This window comes from Erpetoichthys calabaricus, chromosome 8 (assembly GCF_900747795.2).
Source record: "Erpetoichthys calabaricus chromosome 8, fErpCal1.3, whole genome shotgun sequence".
Taxonomy (NCBI): Eukaryota; Metazoa; Chordata; class Cladistia; order Polypteriformes; family Polypteridae; genus Erpetoichthys; species Erpetoichthys calabaricus.
In genome coordinates, this window is record NC_041401.2 from 80485821 (window position 1) to 80504364 (window position 18544).

General features: G+C 37.4%; 1 protein-coding gene across 2 annotated transcripts in view; it reads left to right on the forward strand.

Moving 5' to 3' along the window:
* Window positions 1-17912, forward strand: part of LOC114655748 (aryl hydrocarbon receptor-like) — a 117805-nt gene extending 99893 nt beyond the window's left edge. Inside the window, exon 11 of one of the 2 annotated variants that reach the window (XM_028806959.2) lies at window positions 12714-17912. In XM_028806959.2, coding sequence (XP_028662792.2) covers window positions 12714-12833 — 120 coding nt within the window. In that variant the 3' untranslated portion in view covers window positions 12834-17912. The remainder of the gene's footprint in view (window positions 1-12713) is intronic. The other variant, XM_028806960.2, reaches the window with a different exon arrangement.
* Window positions 17913-18544: the final 632 nt, after the last annotated feature.

An 18544-nucleotide genomic window follows, 5' to 3' on the forward strand; every position in this document is an offset into this window, starting at 1 on the left:
TGAATATGGGGAAAATATGTGTACTGTTACGACCATGGTCACCAGCGATTCTCCATCTCTAACAGCAGCGGCACAATGACAGCTCCATAGCTGCTCTGCTGCATCTGGTAAGCGGTAAACCAAGGGAAAAGTAATTTGTTGTCCTCTGCTGAATCAGGCTTACCACGTAACGTGCTTATCGCATGATGTTTAGAAAATTTAACACTGGGCTTTGATCTGTACTTCCGCACACTCTCCTGGTCGGTCTGCCAAGCCAAGCGGTGATTCCGAGTAGCTGTTATTCTTCTAATCTGAAGATGGGAGCTAAAGCAGGACAATTTCCAGTCTTGTGGTCCCTATCTCGTGTGCTTGAGTGCTGAAGTAACAGCTCCTATTTTGAATGAAGTCTTGAGACTGTATTTGCCTCCTCTATACAGTAGTAAAGTACCTGTATTTTCCTTGGAAACCTGGACTGACCTTTCTGTCTCTAGTGTAACTAACTCTGTGACCCAAGCTTGACAATATCTGTATAAACAAACAGCACTTCTTAAACTACAAAAAATATTTTATTTTAAAATGAGATGTTAGATGTACTTTTTTGTATAGAAATACAGCATGATTACAGAATGAAAATATGACATTAGATTTAACTTTTCTTTTCTATAAAAATACAATCATGCTTCTAATTTTTTTCATTCAGGTTCCAATGCCTGATCTTTAACTTTGTCTTCTTTTTTATTTTTTGATCATTCAAAATTGTTGGCAGCATTGAAGGTGCGATCCCAAATGATTTCACCAAGTAATTTTACTTCATTCCGAAATAATTTTTTCCAGGATTGCTTTTTTTTTTTTTTTTTTTTTTTAATATAAGCAAACCGTTCCTTATTTTTTTTTTTTGTTCATTGCAAAGAAACGTTTGAGAAGCGCTATGAAAGTTGAGCACCCTATCTGAATACGACACAACTACCCACACGGACACTCGGTGGAGCACTGACTCGGAATCCGGCTATGTGTATGATATCGCAACTAAACTCTCCAATCATCACCGAGACTGCCCAAGACTGGAAATTTCGCAACAGAGCGTCACTTTCTTATGGTCATACAAGAAAGAGACAGCCTGTTGCAGAGTTCCTGAGACTCTGCAAAAGTATAGGCGTGGCATTAAGTATTTTTTGCATTGCATTATCATCTTCGGTGACCATTTTTGATCGAAAAAATGCTCATTATACAGATAATTACATTTCATTAAAACAAAATCTTTTAAACCTAGATGTCATATGAACATTTTTCTGGGCCAACAAAAAGTATTAGTTATTCTGAAAATTGTGTTACTTCAGTATTCACCATAATGGAATTTAACCTGTACTTCACTGTAATGGCGAATGCTCTGAAGTTTCATTTCTCTGAAGTTTTCATATGTGAGGAAATGAATGAACAGGGCCTTCCAAGGTTGTACTCAGGTCACGTCAGGTCAGGTTGGGGAGCATGAATTGGTACAGTGCATTGCCGCACCCACCACACAACAAAACAGCTTGGAATCCAGGTTGGTATCCCCCCAGGCAGACACGCGTTCCAGTCCCTTCCTCCAAAAATGTGCCTTTATCTGCCGCAGCCAGGGTTTGTGGGTGTCCCCTTGGCCTGGTCCAGCCACTGGGGTCCTCAACTATGAGGATCCTGTGGGCCGGACCACTCTTGGGGAATCGCGCCGCATGGCCGTAGTGGCATAACTAATGCTCCCTTCTCAATGCAGGTAATGTGCCTCATTTGGGACCGCATGAGCAACAACTCATTCGACACAAAGTCAAACCAGCTGTACCCAAGGATTGTCCGAAGAGACACAGTACCAAAGGAGTCCAGTCTTCGTCTCAGGTTACTGGATATCGTCCATATCTCGCAACCTTATAGCAAGGCAGGAAGAATCAGGACTCTAAAGACTCTAAAGGTCGACAGTCTCTCCACAGAGAGACACACTGCTGATGGCTGTGCCTAAGAGGTCATTAAAAGCCTAGATCTTGGTTTTTATCCAAGACACTCGCAAGCCCAGTCACTCAGACTCCTTGCTCAGTCTCTTGAAAGCTCCGATCAGAGCCTCCATTGACTCCACGAAAAATGGTCAAAGGAGAACTGCTGCTTGGATTAGAAAGGTTGATATCAAACAAATTGCCTGGACTGGATAAGATTTATCCTTGAATGATTATGGAAGTTGGTGAGTGCAAATATAACCCTTTAGTCACTGCACACTGGAGAAAGCCCTACTGCTTGGAAGATAGCAAATGTCATGTTTTACAAAAAAGGTGACTAAGCAGATCCATATAACTTTCAGCCAGTATGCTTAACGCGAATCACAGGTAAATTAATAGAAGGAATTATTTAAAGAAATAATGAGCATCACATGGTAAGAACAGGAGGTAACACTGGTAACATGGATTCAGATGGGGGAGTTCATGTTTTACTAATATGCTAGAATTCTATGAGGAAACAACAAAAGGATAGGATCAGAGAGGTGAACATGATATTATGTATTTTGGTTTTTAGAAAAACTTTTGAAAAGATCTTACATGAGGGGTTGGGCATCAAACTAAAAGAAGTGGCAGTTCAGTTTGTAGTGCGTTGATAAGTGCAGAATTGGATAAAACACAGTAAGCAGAGTGTTATGAATTAGGTGATTTTGAAAGTGGTGTCCCTTACAGGTCAGTGCTAGGGCTGCTGCTATTTTTAATAATATATCATCTGAATAGGAATATATATATAACTAACTGGTTAAGTTTGCAGATTATACCACACTAGACGGAATGGTAGATAATATAGAATAAGTTAAATCATTGGATAGCATGCAGGTTTGGGCATTTTTCTGGCAAATGAAATTTATTGTAAGTAAATAATAATAATAATAATTCATTACATTTATATAGCACTTTTCTCAGTACTCAAAGCGCTATCCACACAGGGAGGAACCAGGAAGCGAACCCACAATCTTCCACAGTATTACACATAGAAAGTAAAAATGTTACATTTGAATACACAATGTGAGGACTAAAACTTGAAAGGTCTGCTTATGAGCAGGACCTAGGAGTCATAGTAGACTTGTCACTTTCAATTTGTATGTAATGCAATAGTGAGGCAGCAGCTGGAATACTGTTTGTAGTTTTAGTCCCTGGGCTACAAAAAAAGAAAAAAAAAAAACATAGCACTACATAATGTCCACAGAAAAGTGACTGGGCTAATTCCAGAACTGCAGGGGATAAGTTATGGGGAAATTCAAAGGAGTGGAGACATTTAAATTTAAGCAAATGGAGGTTAAGGAGAGAAATGACAGTCAGTCAGTCATTATCCAACCCGCTATATCCTAACACAGGGTCACGGGGGTCTGCTGGAGCCAATCCCAGCCAACACAGGGTGCAGTGCAGGAACAAATCCCTGGGCAGGGCGCTAGTCCACCACAGGGCACTCACACACAAAGCACACACTAGGGACAATTTAGGATCGCCAATGCACCTAACCTGCATGTCTTTGGACTGTGGGAGGAAACTGGAGCACCCGGAGGAAACCCACACAGACACGGGGAGAACATGCAGACTCCACGCAGATAGGACCTGGGAAGCGAACCCGGGTCTCCTAACTGCGAGGCAGCAGCGCAACCACTGTGCCACCGTCCAGCAAGAACACGGAAACAGCTGGAAAGTTGTTAAGGGTAAATTTCTCACAATCATTACAAAATCTTTCTTCACACAGAGAACCATAGACTAACACATGGAAGAAATTACAGAGTGGGACTTCAGCAACCTTCAAAACATGATTTGATGTTATTTTGCAGAAATTAGGTAAACAGAATTGGCAAGCTCTTTTGGCCTGAAGGGCTTTTTCTTGTGGGAATTTTTCTAATGTTCTAATATCACACTACTGAACATTTCTTTTTTGGGGCATGTCCTTGTTCTCCTGAACTTAATGTTAGTCATTACTCCACAGAGGGTTAAATATTTTAAGCGTCATCCCATTTGCAGTTTGTGTCATTCCTTGAATCTATCCTTTTGAGTCTTACACTGATCCTCTCATCAATAGTATGATTTATTAAATTCCTCTTTTGATCTGTTTAAACCCACCAAAGCACCCTTTCTTGTATCTGATTTGCTTTCTCCCCCTGCTGTGTGTAATATTTACATTTAGACTCTATGATATATTTTAAACAACCTAATTATGTCTTAATATCAAATATGACTGGCTTGCTTAGTTATCTCTTTTTATATAAATTCATATAAATAAAAAACACTGCTCAGTATACTGATTACTAAAGGCTAAAGAACTTGAATCTTCACTTTAAATCAGAAACCTGCACTCGTACCATAATGCTTTGTTTTGTGTGTTACTGTCATTTGCACACTTCTCCCCCAATCCTTAACTCTCGTAGGCTCTTCATGGACTTCCTCATTAAAAGTGTTTTTGAAAATCACAGTATAATTAAATGCTATTATTATAGTACATATTAGACAGATACTATTTTTCCCTTCTCTATATTCTAAACTTGTCTTGGCTGTCTGCTGATACACCAGTTGGTTATCTGTCTCTCACTGCTATTGATCAATCACAGATTGGATTTTTTAAATTTTTTTTGAGTTTGTAGATCACATTACGGTTAAGTACAGCCCAGTCCAATATCTGAAATGGTCAAAATCTTAATCTCTACACTATTCCTCAAAAGAAAAATCTGATTTTTTTTTTTCTAGTTTTAGAAAATGGTTTTACATTCTTCTATTTCAGTAAAATTAGTCATCGTATGAGCAATGTGGTACAGGAGATAACAATCAAATTTTCATTGCATAGTCATATACCTCTGATAAATAAACAGATATTTTCCCTAAGAATGCGTAATCCCTACATATGTGTTGTACCAAGGCCATGGATTCAATCACCAATTTTGTTTGTGAAAAATACGTATGACTGCGCTCTGCATGCAGTCTCTATCTACTCTAAGCAATACTGAGTAAATACAGGCAATTAAACTGCTTTTTATATCAGATTTTTCATTAATATTACCATTAACTACTTGTTTTTTGGAAAAAAACTGTAAACAATTGGAGGTTGACTTGTCTGTTAAAGTGTAGCTCGAAAGAGCTAGTTTGGCTGTACTAAGGAAATAAGTGATGAACTGGTCTCACTTGTGGCCAAGGTGGTTCTCTACTATGGTGTCTGATAGCCACAGTAGCTGCAGCTTTTTACACCAGCAGATCTCTTAATCACAAGTGTTTTGTTCGACTTCTGGAAATCTGCTTTTTCTCAAGAATATAAGGGACAAATTCTATATTTAAAATGGTTCTTACTAATTAAATTTCTAGGAGCTCTTTTTCAATCTAAATAGTTTCATAAAATGCATTTGGGACTGCAGAACAGACCACGGAGTAAATCACAATATGCTAATTGATTTATTGTCAATCATACTTATGCTTACTAAATGTAAACCAGCTTATTAAAAAAAAAGTGTTTTATTACAATTATCAGAATAATATTAAAGCAATAGTCCAGAAATTAAACATCATCTTCCTAAAAGATATAGCACTAATTAGCATTTTGTTAATTTTCATATTTTGACAAATCCACAAAATTGGTAGACATTCTTAAAAACAAAGAGACTCCCTAAAGAAGAAGTTTAGTGCTTTTTGGCTCCTTTTTCTAGGGATTAACATAACACTATGGAGGGTCCGTAACAATAACTACATAAAAACTTTTTACTCTATCAGAGTGCATTTGCTTAGGTGGCCATGGCTCATTGTCCATTATTTACAGGGGCAGAAAGTCATGTTGTCTTCATGTGAAAGACACACAGCTATATTATAACAGTACAGATGCAGTACATGCATATATACTGTATATACATGCTTTTTTACAGTACATTGGCTTTTTATTTGTGTGAGTAAAAATAAAAGATTCATTCTTCATCTGTCACTGCAAAAATCTGCAGCTACTGTGGCCATCAAGCAACAGGTATAAGGACACCGGGCTACAAGTCAGGCCAGTTTATGATTTTATTTACACAGTATAGCCAAACTGGCTTTTCCTCGGTAGAAAGGCCTATGAAAGCAAGTGGCAAATGTTTAATCAATAAACTTAAGGTAATCAAAAGAAATTCTGTTTTAAATTTAATAGCAATAAAGTCACTGAGTGTTTTGTATCATTTCCAGAAGCACAACACAGTGTGCTTAAAACTAGTCTAAGCTGTTTTTTTTTTTTGTTTTTTTTTAATTTTATTGTAATCATTCCGTACAAATAGATCAATTTTTACAAAAAATAGGATTGAAAAACAAATCAAACCCCACCCCTGAGAAGGAGAGCATGGCCAAAGGAGTAATACTTAAGGCTTGTAAACATGCCTAAATTATTGAGTTTAATAGGGCAAAAAAGATAAATGGAGAAGGAAAAGAAATGCGGAACTAATTATTTCTTCTTATTCTAAAATATTATAGATTAGATCTTGCCAGGTTTTGAAAAATTTCTGTACAGATCCTCTAACTGAGAATTTGATTTTTTCCAACTTCAAATAATATAAAACATCGGTTTCCCACTGACTTATTAGAGGAGAGTTAGGATTCTTCCAATTTAACAAAATCAGTCTGCATGCCAAAAGTGTAGTGAATGCAATCAGTTTGCTTGTCCTTCTCCACTTCAAATCCATCTGGAAGAACACCAAACACAGCTATTAATGGGTTAGGAGGGATTGTGACACCAAGGCTGACTGAAAGGCACTTAAAAATTTTGGTCCAAAATTAAGTTAATTTGGTGCATGCCCAAAACATGTGGAAACATTTTGGACAGTTTTAAGTGAGACAGATGAGCTCGATATATAATTTTGAGTTGAATAAGACAGTTCAGTTTTTGTTCAGATATCTCAAACAGATCACATTGTACAAAGTTTTAAAATTTCCCATTGAATTTTCCCCCCTTTTTTTTAGTGCCCTTTTTTAGGGTTAATCAGAAGAATAGTCAGGCTATTGCACAGGTCTGTAAACGAACCTTCTTATAAAATACGCTACCATGGCTGTACATTTGTCTGTCCAGGATTTTAAGTCACCTGTGGCTTTCAAACCGTTTGAACTATTGACCTGAAATTTGGTACACATATACTACATGATGTCTACTATCCGCTAGGAGGGATTGTGACACCAAGGCTGTCTGAAAGGCACTTAAAAAGTTTGGTCCAAAATGTTAGTTTGGTGCATGCCCAAAACATGTGACCCAGTGTGGCAGGAGCTTGGTTGCAGTGTCCGCAGGTTGGATCTTGCCCTGGAAACATTTTGGACAGTTTTAAGCGAGACATATGCTCGATATATAATTTTGAGTTGAATAATTCTATGCTTTGCGCATATGGAGCTTGAGTGAATTCTCTGCATTGCTACCTTCCACTCCTTTTCTGATATATTAATTAAGAGATCTTTTTCCCATTGTCCTCTTGGATCTTTGAAAGGAAGGGACTCTAATAAAATTTTATATATTGCAGAAATGGTGCCTAAGTTCTTGAAATTGAGCAGTATTTTTTCCAGCCTGGTGGAGAGTATGAGATGAGGAAAATCGTGCAGGTTCTGTTTAACAAAGTTTCTAATTTGAAGATAGTGAAAGAAATGTGTAGCTGGAAAGTTAAATTTGGAATGTAATTGTTCAAAGGATGCAAATATATTGTCTATATAAAGATCTCTGAGCAATTTAATCCCAAATTTTTTCCAGATATTAAAAACTTGATATGTTTGCGAGGGTTGAAAGAGGTGGTTCTCCTGCAGAGGTGCCACAGGTAAAAGATTTTCCATCTTAAATTGCTTTCTAAATTGGTTCCATGTTCTGAGTGAGTAAAGCACAATTGGCTTTTTAGTATATTTGCGATAACTTGCATTTATTGGAGCGCAAAGCAGGGAATATAGAGAAGTACTACAGGATTTTACTTCTATTGCGGACCAAGCCTGTGTATGTTCATCTATTTGTGTCCAGGTTTTTGCGGCTTATATGTTTGCTGCCCAGTAATAAAACTGAAAATTAGGTAGAGCCATGCCACCTTCTGCCAGAGGTTTTTGTAGGGTCGCTCTTCGGATACATGAATGTTTTGAGTTCCAAATAAATGAGGTTGTGGTTGAATCTAATTGCTTAAAAAAAGATTTATTGATTATATATTGGAATGTTTTGAAATAAAAAATAAACTTAGGAAGGATATTCATCTTATCAACGTTAATTCTTCCGGCTAGAGTGAGATGAAGGGTTGGTTGACCATCTATGCAAGTCTTGCTTAATTTTTTCCATACAGACAGCGAAATTTTGTTGATAAAGAGCTTTATGTTTACTAGTGATATTTACCCCTAGGTATCTATCTATCTATCTATCTATCTATCTATCTATCTATCTATCTATCTATCTATCTATCTATCTATCTATCTATCTAAACTGATCTGCTTTGGTAAAAGGTAGGGTGTCCAATCTAATAATATATGCTTGTGAATTTACTAGAAAGAGTATACTTTTATTCAGATTAATTCTGAGACCAGAGATCTTTTGAAATTCGGTAAGTGCTGTTAAAACTGCAGGCACAGTGTTTTCTGGGTCTGATATATATAAAACCATATCATCTGCATATAGAGAAATTTTCTGTTCCAGTCCTTCTTTGATAATTCCCTTTATCTGATTAGAATTTTGACAGTGGACCGCCAGGGGTTCAATGGCGATTGCAAACAGCAGTGGTGACAAGGGGCATCCTTGTCTGGTACCACATTCTAGTTTAAAGTAGTCTGAACAACTGTTGTTAATACAAACTGAAGCTTGTGGACTGGTGTACAGTAGTTTGATCCATGCACAAATATTCGGGCCAAACCCAGATTTCTCCAATGCGGTGAAAAGTTAGTTCCATTCAATCATATCAAAAGTTTTTTCTGCATCCAATGATAATATCATCTCTGGGGTGTTTGACTTTGCTGGTGAATATATTACATTAAACAGGCGTCGAAGATTGGACGATAAGTGTCGGCCTTTAATAAATCCAGAGCTGTTTTGCTCTTTGGTTTGGATTTCCATCCATCTATCCATTATCCAACCCGCTATATCCTAACTACAGGGTCACGTGGGGTCTGCTGGAGCCAATCCCAGCCAACGCAGGACGCAAGGCAGGAAACAAACCCCGGGCAGGGCATGGTTTGGATTTAAAATTCATATTCATTAAAACAAACTTTGCCTCTGCTTTACCCTTCCAAAATGCTAATAATGACAGCAAACATTTTACACATCTAGTTTACTCTTCTTTAAATGCTGGGGCTTGTTCACTAAGTGGGCACTTTATGAGGTGAACCAACTTAAGCAAGCTGCACCCTGTGGCATACTCCTGTTATTGCACAGTAACTGGCGGTGGATCTCATCTCAGAATCACTCGCTCCATCCCAAACAGTCTTGACCTAACTGAAATCTGGGGACTCAGGAGTCTCCTAAATTAGGCTGGATTTGCTGTAATATTCCTAGAACTCTTTCAGGATTTTTCATGCCTTGTGGCACTGAACAATATCCTGTGGCATTTAAAAGTTTTTTCTAGTTCTGCCAAGGGACCCAGTGTTTGCCTTAAAATCACACTACATACCATACTACCAGGGGTCTCAAAGTACTTGTCAACAGGTCAATGCTGGTCCATAAGATATTATAATGACCTGTATGGCATTTTCAACTGCACATCATTCAAAGTTTAACATCTAGCTTCATTTTCCCCCAAGTATGGCCTTTTCAAAACCAAAAAGAAAGGTTGATGTTTAGCAGAGAAAAATGAACCATTCAATATTTTTTCTGGAGCTTAATGGCAATTTCACGAATTTGATTTGCAAAAAAAGTAGAAGTTATCAAAGTTACATGAAAGCAGTTATTATATTAGGTATCCAACAGAGCATTGTAACATATATGCAAAATACCAAGGTGAGTAAAGACATGATGAGGTTTAACAGCTAAAAGAGTACTTCCTACCTAACAAAATATTCAAGAGTGCTAAAAAAAGAATCTAAAGCAGTGATTTTGGCGGGTTACATTGTCAGTGAAAAGGTAGCCAAGTTGTTAAAGCATGGAGAGTTCATCAAAGACTGCATGTATCAAGCGGACAAGTTTTTTCAATAATGTTAGTTTGCCCATGAGTTATCATTCAGTGTGTACTCATTTGTGCTTGACAAGAGCAGAGATATTACAGTAATATTTGTAAGAGGAATAAATGACTATTTTGAGGTTGCTGAAGAATTGCTAAATGTGAATTCATTGTAGGGGAAAAGGTTTTGAGATCACCGTCAGAAGCAATCAGGAGGTGTTGGCTCCCATGAGATAAATTAACAGGCATCATAATAGACTATCAATGACTGATAGGAACTGGCACTTATTCAAAAGAAGCAAGAGGAAGAAAACACCCCTAGAGTAACTGGACTGCAATGCATTACTCACCAGCAAGTGCTATGTAGCTGGTGTTGGGAATTTGAAAATATGTTTGTTTTGTGTGATCAAGGGGCTTGCAGCATCACCAGTTTCATGTGTTTCTGAAAGATATTGATACTAAATACAGAGATGCCTTTAACTTCACTTCACAGACATACTATTTTATTGGCAGAACAGATGTTTTGAAAAGGTTTATTGAGTTGAGATCACCAATCAAAGCATTTATGGAATTGTGTGAAATGGAAACTCCACATATTGCAGATAACCAATTCTTGCATCTCCCCATCCTTGCGTGCAGTGAATGCACTTGATTTCAATCTGTAAGGCAATGACTAGCTGATTACATTAATGAATGGAAGTGTAAAACCATTCTCCATTCACTAAGTATGCTGGAAGTAAGAACATTTATCACTTCCCTGCATGTAGGTTCTTGGTAAATAAATTAAAAAATTCCATTTAGTGGAGCAGGGTATAATATAGTCATAGATCAGCTGATGGAGAAGTTTAAGCATCGGTTTGCAGATTTCAGAATACACAGTATCACTTCCAAGCTGTTTAAAAACCCTTTTACTGTAAAAATGGCAGTGCTCCAAATGACCCATAAACAGAGCTTATTGACCATCAATGTAACAGGCAGCTAAGTCTTAGAAAAAGTATAAGGAGGCCAAGCCAGGGTCAGACATTATCTCAGGGCACTGCCTCCTTCTGTTTAGATTTTTCCAAAATCTTCAAGAGGACCATGATACTATTTAGCACCACATATGCATGTAAGAAACAGTTTTTCATTATGAACATTAAAAAAAATCAAGGCATAGGTCTAGACTAAGTTATGCTTACCTTTCAGCAGTCCTAAGAATGACTTCTTCAATCTTTCAATCAAATATTATCAGCCTGACTGAGCTGAAGTGTAGCCAAGTATCTGGAAAACATATGAAATAACTATCAAAGGATGTTATATATCTATGGATGTACTATGTATGGCTAAGAATGCAAAAATAACACTGAATATGTGAGAGCTGGGTATAAAAGTCTCGTTTAATAAAAAGACCATTTCCCTGTTACTTTACCAGTGATTAGGCAATATTGCTGAGCATGGTGTTGTGGTTTGCTTTCAGAAATTTGGACTTTGAGACCCCTGCACTACACTATCATTTACATACTGCAGGGGATATACTGTGCTTGTCAGGTTTTGCTTTTTGAGTTCTTCTGAAATTGTAAATCAGCAGTCAGTAGGGTTCACTGGAGCAATATCTTTACACTACTCCAAGTAAATGTGTGTGCTCTGATGTGCTCCTTGACACCACTGTCAAACTAAACAGTTAGCTAGAAGCCTGTCTATTTCTTTTCAGTAGTGCTACCTTCTTGCTGGCCTCTTTTATTAGCGATCTTTTCCAAACCTTATCTTTTGTTAGTTTGACAATTTTTGGAGCTGTCACAGCTTATACTGGAGTAGACAATTCTTAACTGTGGAGGTACATCAGGAATATGGAGTTTAATGGTGCATGTCAATCACAGCATCTCTGCTTTCAGTGATTTTTGTTAAATTAGCAGATAAAAATAATTTTACAGTTTAATAATTTAATGGGAGATCCACCAGAGGGATCCTGCCATCTAACACAATGGGGATGTATATGGCCCTAGGAGGCCACTTCCCTCCATCCGTCCATTATAAAGGCTTCCCAGGTGGAAATGGAACCATATATTCTGGCTAGGATGGCAGCCAATCTGTGTCCACTGTGACACTTGTTACAAAATAATTGCTGACAAAGTCAAATTCAGGCAATTCATTAATTGTATCTTACTGTATATAAAATGCATTTAACATTTAACAAACCAAGTAACTGCCTTACATGAAGAATAATTTGAAATTATATGGCTATCTTTAAATAGTGAATGTATTGATTTTTAGTTAACTTTCTATTTTATTGGCAGACATCAATCAGCTGAAATTGTTTCTAAATGTATAATGTGTACATCCTTAAAAAGCAGCAAACAATAATTGACACTGGCATATTTTGTGTTCTTATAAGGCCCTGCAAATGGGGATTGCAAGGCAGCACTTGTTCTAAGAGTGCATCTTTATTATCCATATCCATTAAAGCATAAATGCATTTCACACTGAATTTTTACTGAAAGAACGATGCCAAGTGTCCTGTGTAAATGTACAGGTAGCCATCCCAGGTAGTCACCCAGCTTCCTTAGGTGAAGCACAAAAAAACATTTGTTCATTTTTACACTTGCCATGCTTCAATGCTCTGCTTCTTTAATTACAGCAATCTTGACCCAGCATAACAAAATTTGTTCTTGTCTTTCAGCAGCCAGTCCGGACTCTTGAAGATGATGGAGGCGGACTCTCTATGCCATGTAAATCTCTTCATAATGTGACTGCATATTTCATGGACAGTGAAGGCAAGACCAGCTGTTGTGACTTCTAATTGGACAGAATAATGGGCAACACTGAACGAGGAAGAGTGACAAGCAGAGTCCATGTAATGGCCTCTTTTCCTGCATAATGTCACTAATATGAGCTAACACTTTGCTCGTTTATTTTTTGGCAGCATGCAGAAGACATCTCTGGCGTCCGACAATCTTTAGTCAGCCAGTAGGAAAGCACCTTGGATGTAACAACCATACAAAAGCATAAAAATGTGATTGATATCTGCCTTGTGTTTTACATTTCTGAAACGTTTGAGGAATAAAACACAGTGGATGTTTAAAATAAAAGGTAATTAATGCCCTTCAGACACACTGGATATGCTTCCAGAGAGAATGACTCTGAGGGTGCTTTGAACTGCAATCGTGGCGGACTCTTGAGTGGTACATTCAGTTCATTCATAATCTCTACCATGGGTAGAGATTATCAAAAATCTGGGCACTTTTTAACAGGACAGCAGCCCAATCACTGAACTTTATATTTTTACATCTGCCTTGATTTTTAAACTATTCCTAATTGGATTTACTCTGCCACTCGTTTTTTTATTTTGTTTTCTTTTTTTTTTCTTTTGGCTGAGATACAACTCACATTGCTACCTGTCTGTGTGTATGATGAATTTATCATGTGTAACACACCACTTTGTGATTTCATTTATTGTCAAGGCTAGAGTCGGTGCTGACCTTCACACTTACATTGTCATGAATAGTAGATGGTATGAATGCTGACATCATTATTAGTTCACAACAAGGGGAAACTGAGCCGGAGTGTTGCTTTTATTACCTTGTTAATATTGTGAGCACCAGTAGAATCTAGAAAGTTCAAAGAGTAGACACGTACAACATACAAAGCAGAGTACAAGGTCAGCTTCAGCAAAACAACAGGAGATGCAAGTCATGTAATTCAATATACATAAATTATAAAATGCAGCCATAGGAGATGAAGAGGAACAAAGTTTGAGTTATTTTAGGTGTAAAATGACTACACATCAACTGAAAGTAGCTTATGAGGTCACACTTTCAGTTGCATAGATTTCAGGACTCTTCATATAAATCCTTTACTTCCAATATGGCAAGTCTGACATCACCAATTATTTACACAAATTACTTCAGGTGACTTGTAGTTCACCATGAATGACTGGGGTATGTTTACATGGATGCCCAGTTTGTGTCTGGTGTCACCTACAATTCAGAGAACATTGTAGCCATTCAGCCTGTATGTGTCCAAGTTTCAAAGGAATGCAAATTTATATGCAGCGTCATGCATGCCATATTTTTATGAAAGAATGGCTCTTTGAGCTTAGCACTGGGAGTGGCCCATATATGCCACTCCTTGTGCAGGGTAGCAAGTATGCTGTTGTTTGGTTTCTTTTGAATGTATGGCACTGTGCCCTTAGCCATTTTTTTCAGGTTACTATAGGTATCATGTGCACAGTAAAGCAGAGTGCATGCATCACTTTACACAGGGCTATTGCTGTTTGCCGACTAGCACATGATGGCTTCTTGTGCATGTGTCATTTTGGGGCAATACTGTGTTTTTCTTTTTTGCTCCTTCATTCTTTAGCTGGTTGACTATAACATAATTCACGCAATATTATACTGACTGGCCTGTCTGGGCAAATGACCCTGTCTAGGTTAGCTCCTTTTATGATATTTTCGGTATTTGCAAGCCACAACATGTGGCAGCTTGTGCACAGCACTATGTCTTCTTTCCATTGTGTTTTTCTGATTTATCATAGCACTTTGCTCTTTCACTGATCTGTGTAGAACCATATTAGAAACCAACAATGTTTTACAAAATGAAGAGATCTCATATTTTAATCTAATTCAGTGACTTCTCACTCTTTAGAAGTATTTTTTGCTTCATATTTACAGCCTGGAATTTCTTCTTGAAATTAATTGAAGTATCTGCTTTTATGAATGAATGAAAAGATTTTCCCAAGCTCCAGTTTATTCATGCACTCTAGATTATCAAAGAATGTTTGCAAGCTAAATTGTTATGGAACCTCTTCTGTCCAAATGGTTGGTGTTACAGCAAAATACAAAGCAGTTCTGAAAAAAGGAAGGATTGCATTTTCGGTGTGATAGTAGGGACACTTGCTTCTTGTTGATATTCCTTCTTTACACTGAAGTCAAAGAAGCCAACAAATCATCGGCCAGTTCATATATTATTGTGATGTCTACTCCATCTCTGTTTGGACTGATAATTTTGTGTAGCTACACTTTGAAAAGGCTACAGCATAGGTTTCCAAATGCCGTCCAGGGGACCCCATGGGGCTGCAGATTGTTGTTCCAACCAACTTTTGTTTTTAGTTGGACTTCTACACTATTTAAGCCAGATGTTACTGCACAGTATTAGATGTTTTGGGGTCACTGTAGAAATTACAAAGCTAAGTCTATAGAGAAAAGCCAAGCAAAATGACACCTTTTATTGGCTAACTAAAAAGATTACAATATGCAAGCTTTCGAGGCAACTCAGGCCTCTTCTTCTTGCCTGAAGGGGCCTGAGTTGCCTCGAAAGCTTGCATATTGTAATCTTTTTAGTTAGCCAATAAAAGGTGTCATTTTGCTTGGCTTTTCTCTACATTCATAATGGCTAACACAGTACAACACCCTAGTACTAAAGCTAAATCTAGTAAATTTGTATTTGAATTTAACAAGCAAGGGATCAATTTTGTCCTTTTTTCAGATTTTCATCATCATAGTTTCCCTTTTGCCTGTTGTTTATTTAATGTGCTGTATACTAATAAGAACCTTAGTGGCCCTAATGCTGAAGTAGTTGCAGCCTTTCAGCATTCAGTGTCATTCGTTCAGGTTTCTGCTCTGTTCTTTGTAAATTGTCATAAATAATAGAGCAAACTACATAGGAAAAAGGCAAATTAATAGGCAAACAACAAAAGATGTTTACGCCTATAAAGCCTTAATATAAATATTTGTAAACGTAAAACTCAGTTTGCTGTGCTTCTCTGAATATGGAATATGAGAAAAAGAAAAGACCAGTTAATTAAATGTGATTAGAGGTAAAATGTCTCAGTGATTGTGAAACTGTTTGAAACAACAATCTGCAGCTACAGAGGGTCTCCAGAACTGAATTTTAGAATCCCTGGGCTTGGGGAAAAAAAGATATTTTTTATCATTGTCATCATCACTGTCAGTCATAGTTATGGAAGGCCAGTAATGTGTAAGACTTGCTATGAAAATGAATGCTGACACCAATATCCATCCATGGATTATGAAAGCCACTTACACAATCCAGCATCATTTCAGCAACAGCTTGTTCCAGTAGCAAGGAGCACAAGGCAAGAATCAGTCCAGGACAGCAGTCTGTCAAAAGGCACAATGCACACAACCACATGCACTCGGATACAGCCAATTCAAAGTCAGAAGTTAAGGAGAAAAATGGAGAATGTTGGCAAACACTTTTCTTCAAAGGAAAAATTCTATTTGTCTCCCATGGTCTTCAGCACACTCCTTACAGAACCTAATGCGGTGTTTTCAGAATTATAAAGTAAAACCTCGCTATGCATGTCCACTTGAAGTAAATCCAGTTGAAGGGTGCTTCTTACGACGAGCACGGGTGTGTGCATGAATGGTGCCCTGTCCAGTCTTGTGTTCTGCTTTAAACCCACTGCTGCCAGGACAGGCTTCAGCTCCACTGTGACCTTGAAACAGTTAAAGTGAGTTTCACAATGTTAGGTTAAATTGCAATACGGATTTAAAAATCAATCATCAAAATAAATACTGTACTGATTCTCCATATGCACAAAAATTAAATTAATTTTATATAAAGCTATTGTTTAGCATACAATGCCCCAAGGCACTTTACCAGTACAAATATGAAATTATATATATATATATTTATATATTTTTGAAAGTTGGCAGGTTAAGTGACTTGCTCATGATCACATGGTGGGTTAGAGGTGGGCACTGATCCTCGCAGTTTAAAGTCCACACTATCCTGCAGTAGTTACCATGAAGCTGTACTGAGACAACAGCACCTCCAGCTCTGCTGCCATGACTTGTCTGCTGCTGTGAAGTTTCAAGCCCATCTGGGTTTTCTGCCAGCACTGTTCACCTTTGTTCAGAGTCAATGTGGTTTTTATTTTATTCTGAGTACACTTTGTACACAGACTGTGTGAAAGTCACTGGAGAGAGGTGAGGCAGTGTCAGACACATCGGTTAAGATAAAAACCAAAAACAACAAAGAAGCTGCAGCTTCCTAAAGGTTAACAAAATATTTTTGCAGCTTCCTAAAGTCACTGCAATGCTTACATTCCTTCTTTTATTCTGCAATAAAAACCTTTTGCAAAGGTTAACTTATTCTTTTAAAAAGTAAACAGAATATATATATTTTTCCTACATAAATTAGGATTTGTTTCATAACTGAAATATGTTTTAGTTTTGTATTGTTAAGGTGGGAAAATGCAGAAAGGGTTGCCTGAAAGCTGAAACTTGTGGCTTTCTTCTGAATGATCTGTCTCACCAAGTCACATAAAATAAAATGAAGAGCGGCAGATGTGTGCAAAAGGTCTTGTGAAGAGATGAGCGGCTATTACAGAATTGCAAAAATTGAAACAAACTCTGCTTTTACACTACAGCCATCTGTAAACAGGCAGTGCCTAATAACTGGCACTGTTGTTCTGTGGTAACAGAAGTGACCTCTCCAGCAACACTAGTACAACAGCCAGAGCCAATACCTGGAAGGGCAGCAAACCTTTTATGAGGTCACACTGTTTCAGAAACCCCATATGTCAAGTGGCAGCTTTTTATTGCTATTAAAATACATTCCAAACATCTTTATGCAAGATCGCTGGCAGATGTGACTACGTCCTGCCGCTATTTATTCAGCGACGTGAGAGCTAGGATGGCTTCTCCTTGGGTTGACCAGGGTTTTTATATTTTTAATTCCATTATCTGTGTACCACGTGAAGTATGTTTTTTGCTCCTCCCTATTTTTATTGCTTAGCACTTATATTTTTGGATGCTTTCTGTGCAGAACAGTATAACTTTGCAACAAAAAGTTGTTAAAAATATTTGATATCTTTGTCGTATTACATTTTCTTTTTAATAAAAAATGAAAACTCTTTACTGTCAAGCTTATGTTTGAGTCCTCTCCAATTTTTTAAATATGCTGCTTATGTCAACAAGCATATAAAAAAATAATCTAGACACTCTGGTCACTCAAATTTCATGCCCAGCACAGATTATGTGCCTGCTGGTGTCTGACTGGTCACTGGGACAAAATCTTGGGACTGGTAAATAACAAATAGAGTGAGAGCTGCTTCACCTCTTGTGCTTCACTCAGGCCTGATGTCATTTTATTTCTGGAACATAATCCCAACCAGTAAATTCAGTCAGTATCCTGTAGTCTTGCAAGTTCATGATGTGAAACTTTAAAGTAGTTAATTAGAAAAGTCTTAATCATGTGTTGAAAATGATTATTTTTACATTAGGTTTGTTTAATAAAATCCTTAAAGATAACCCTGGGATTATTTTTACATTAGGTTTGTTTAATAAAATCCTTAAAGATAACCCTGGATTGAAAGAAAAATAGATATCTCTTAAAGGTATTTCATTCTTATTATAGCAGTAAAACTAGATGAGTGGGAATATTGATTCATAAAACAATCCATTTTGTAACTTCTCAGGTAACCTCTTACTTAGGAGGGTGATACAGTCAGTCAGTCATTATCCAACCCGCTATATCCTAACACAG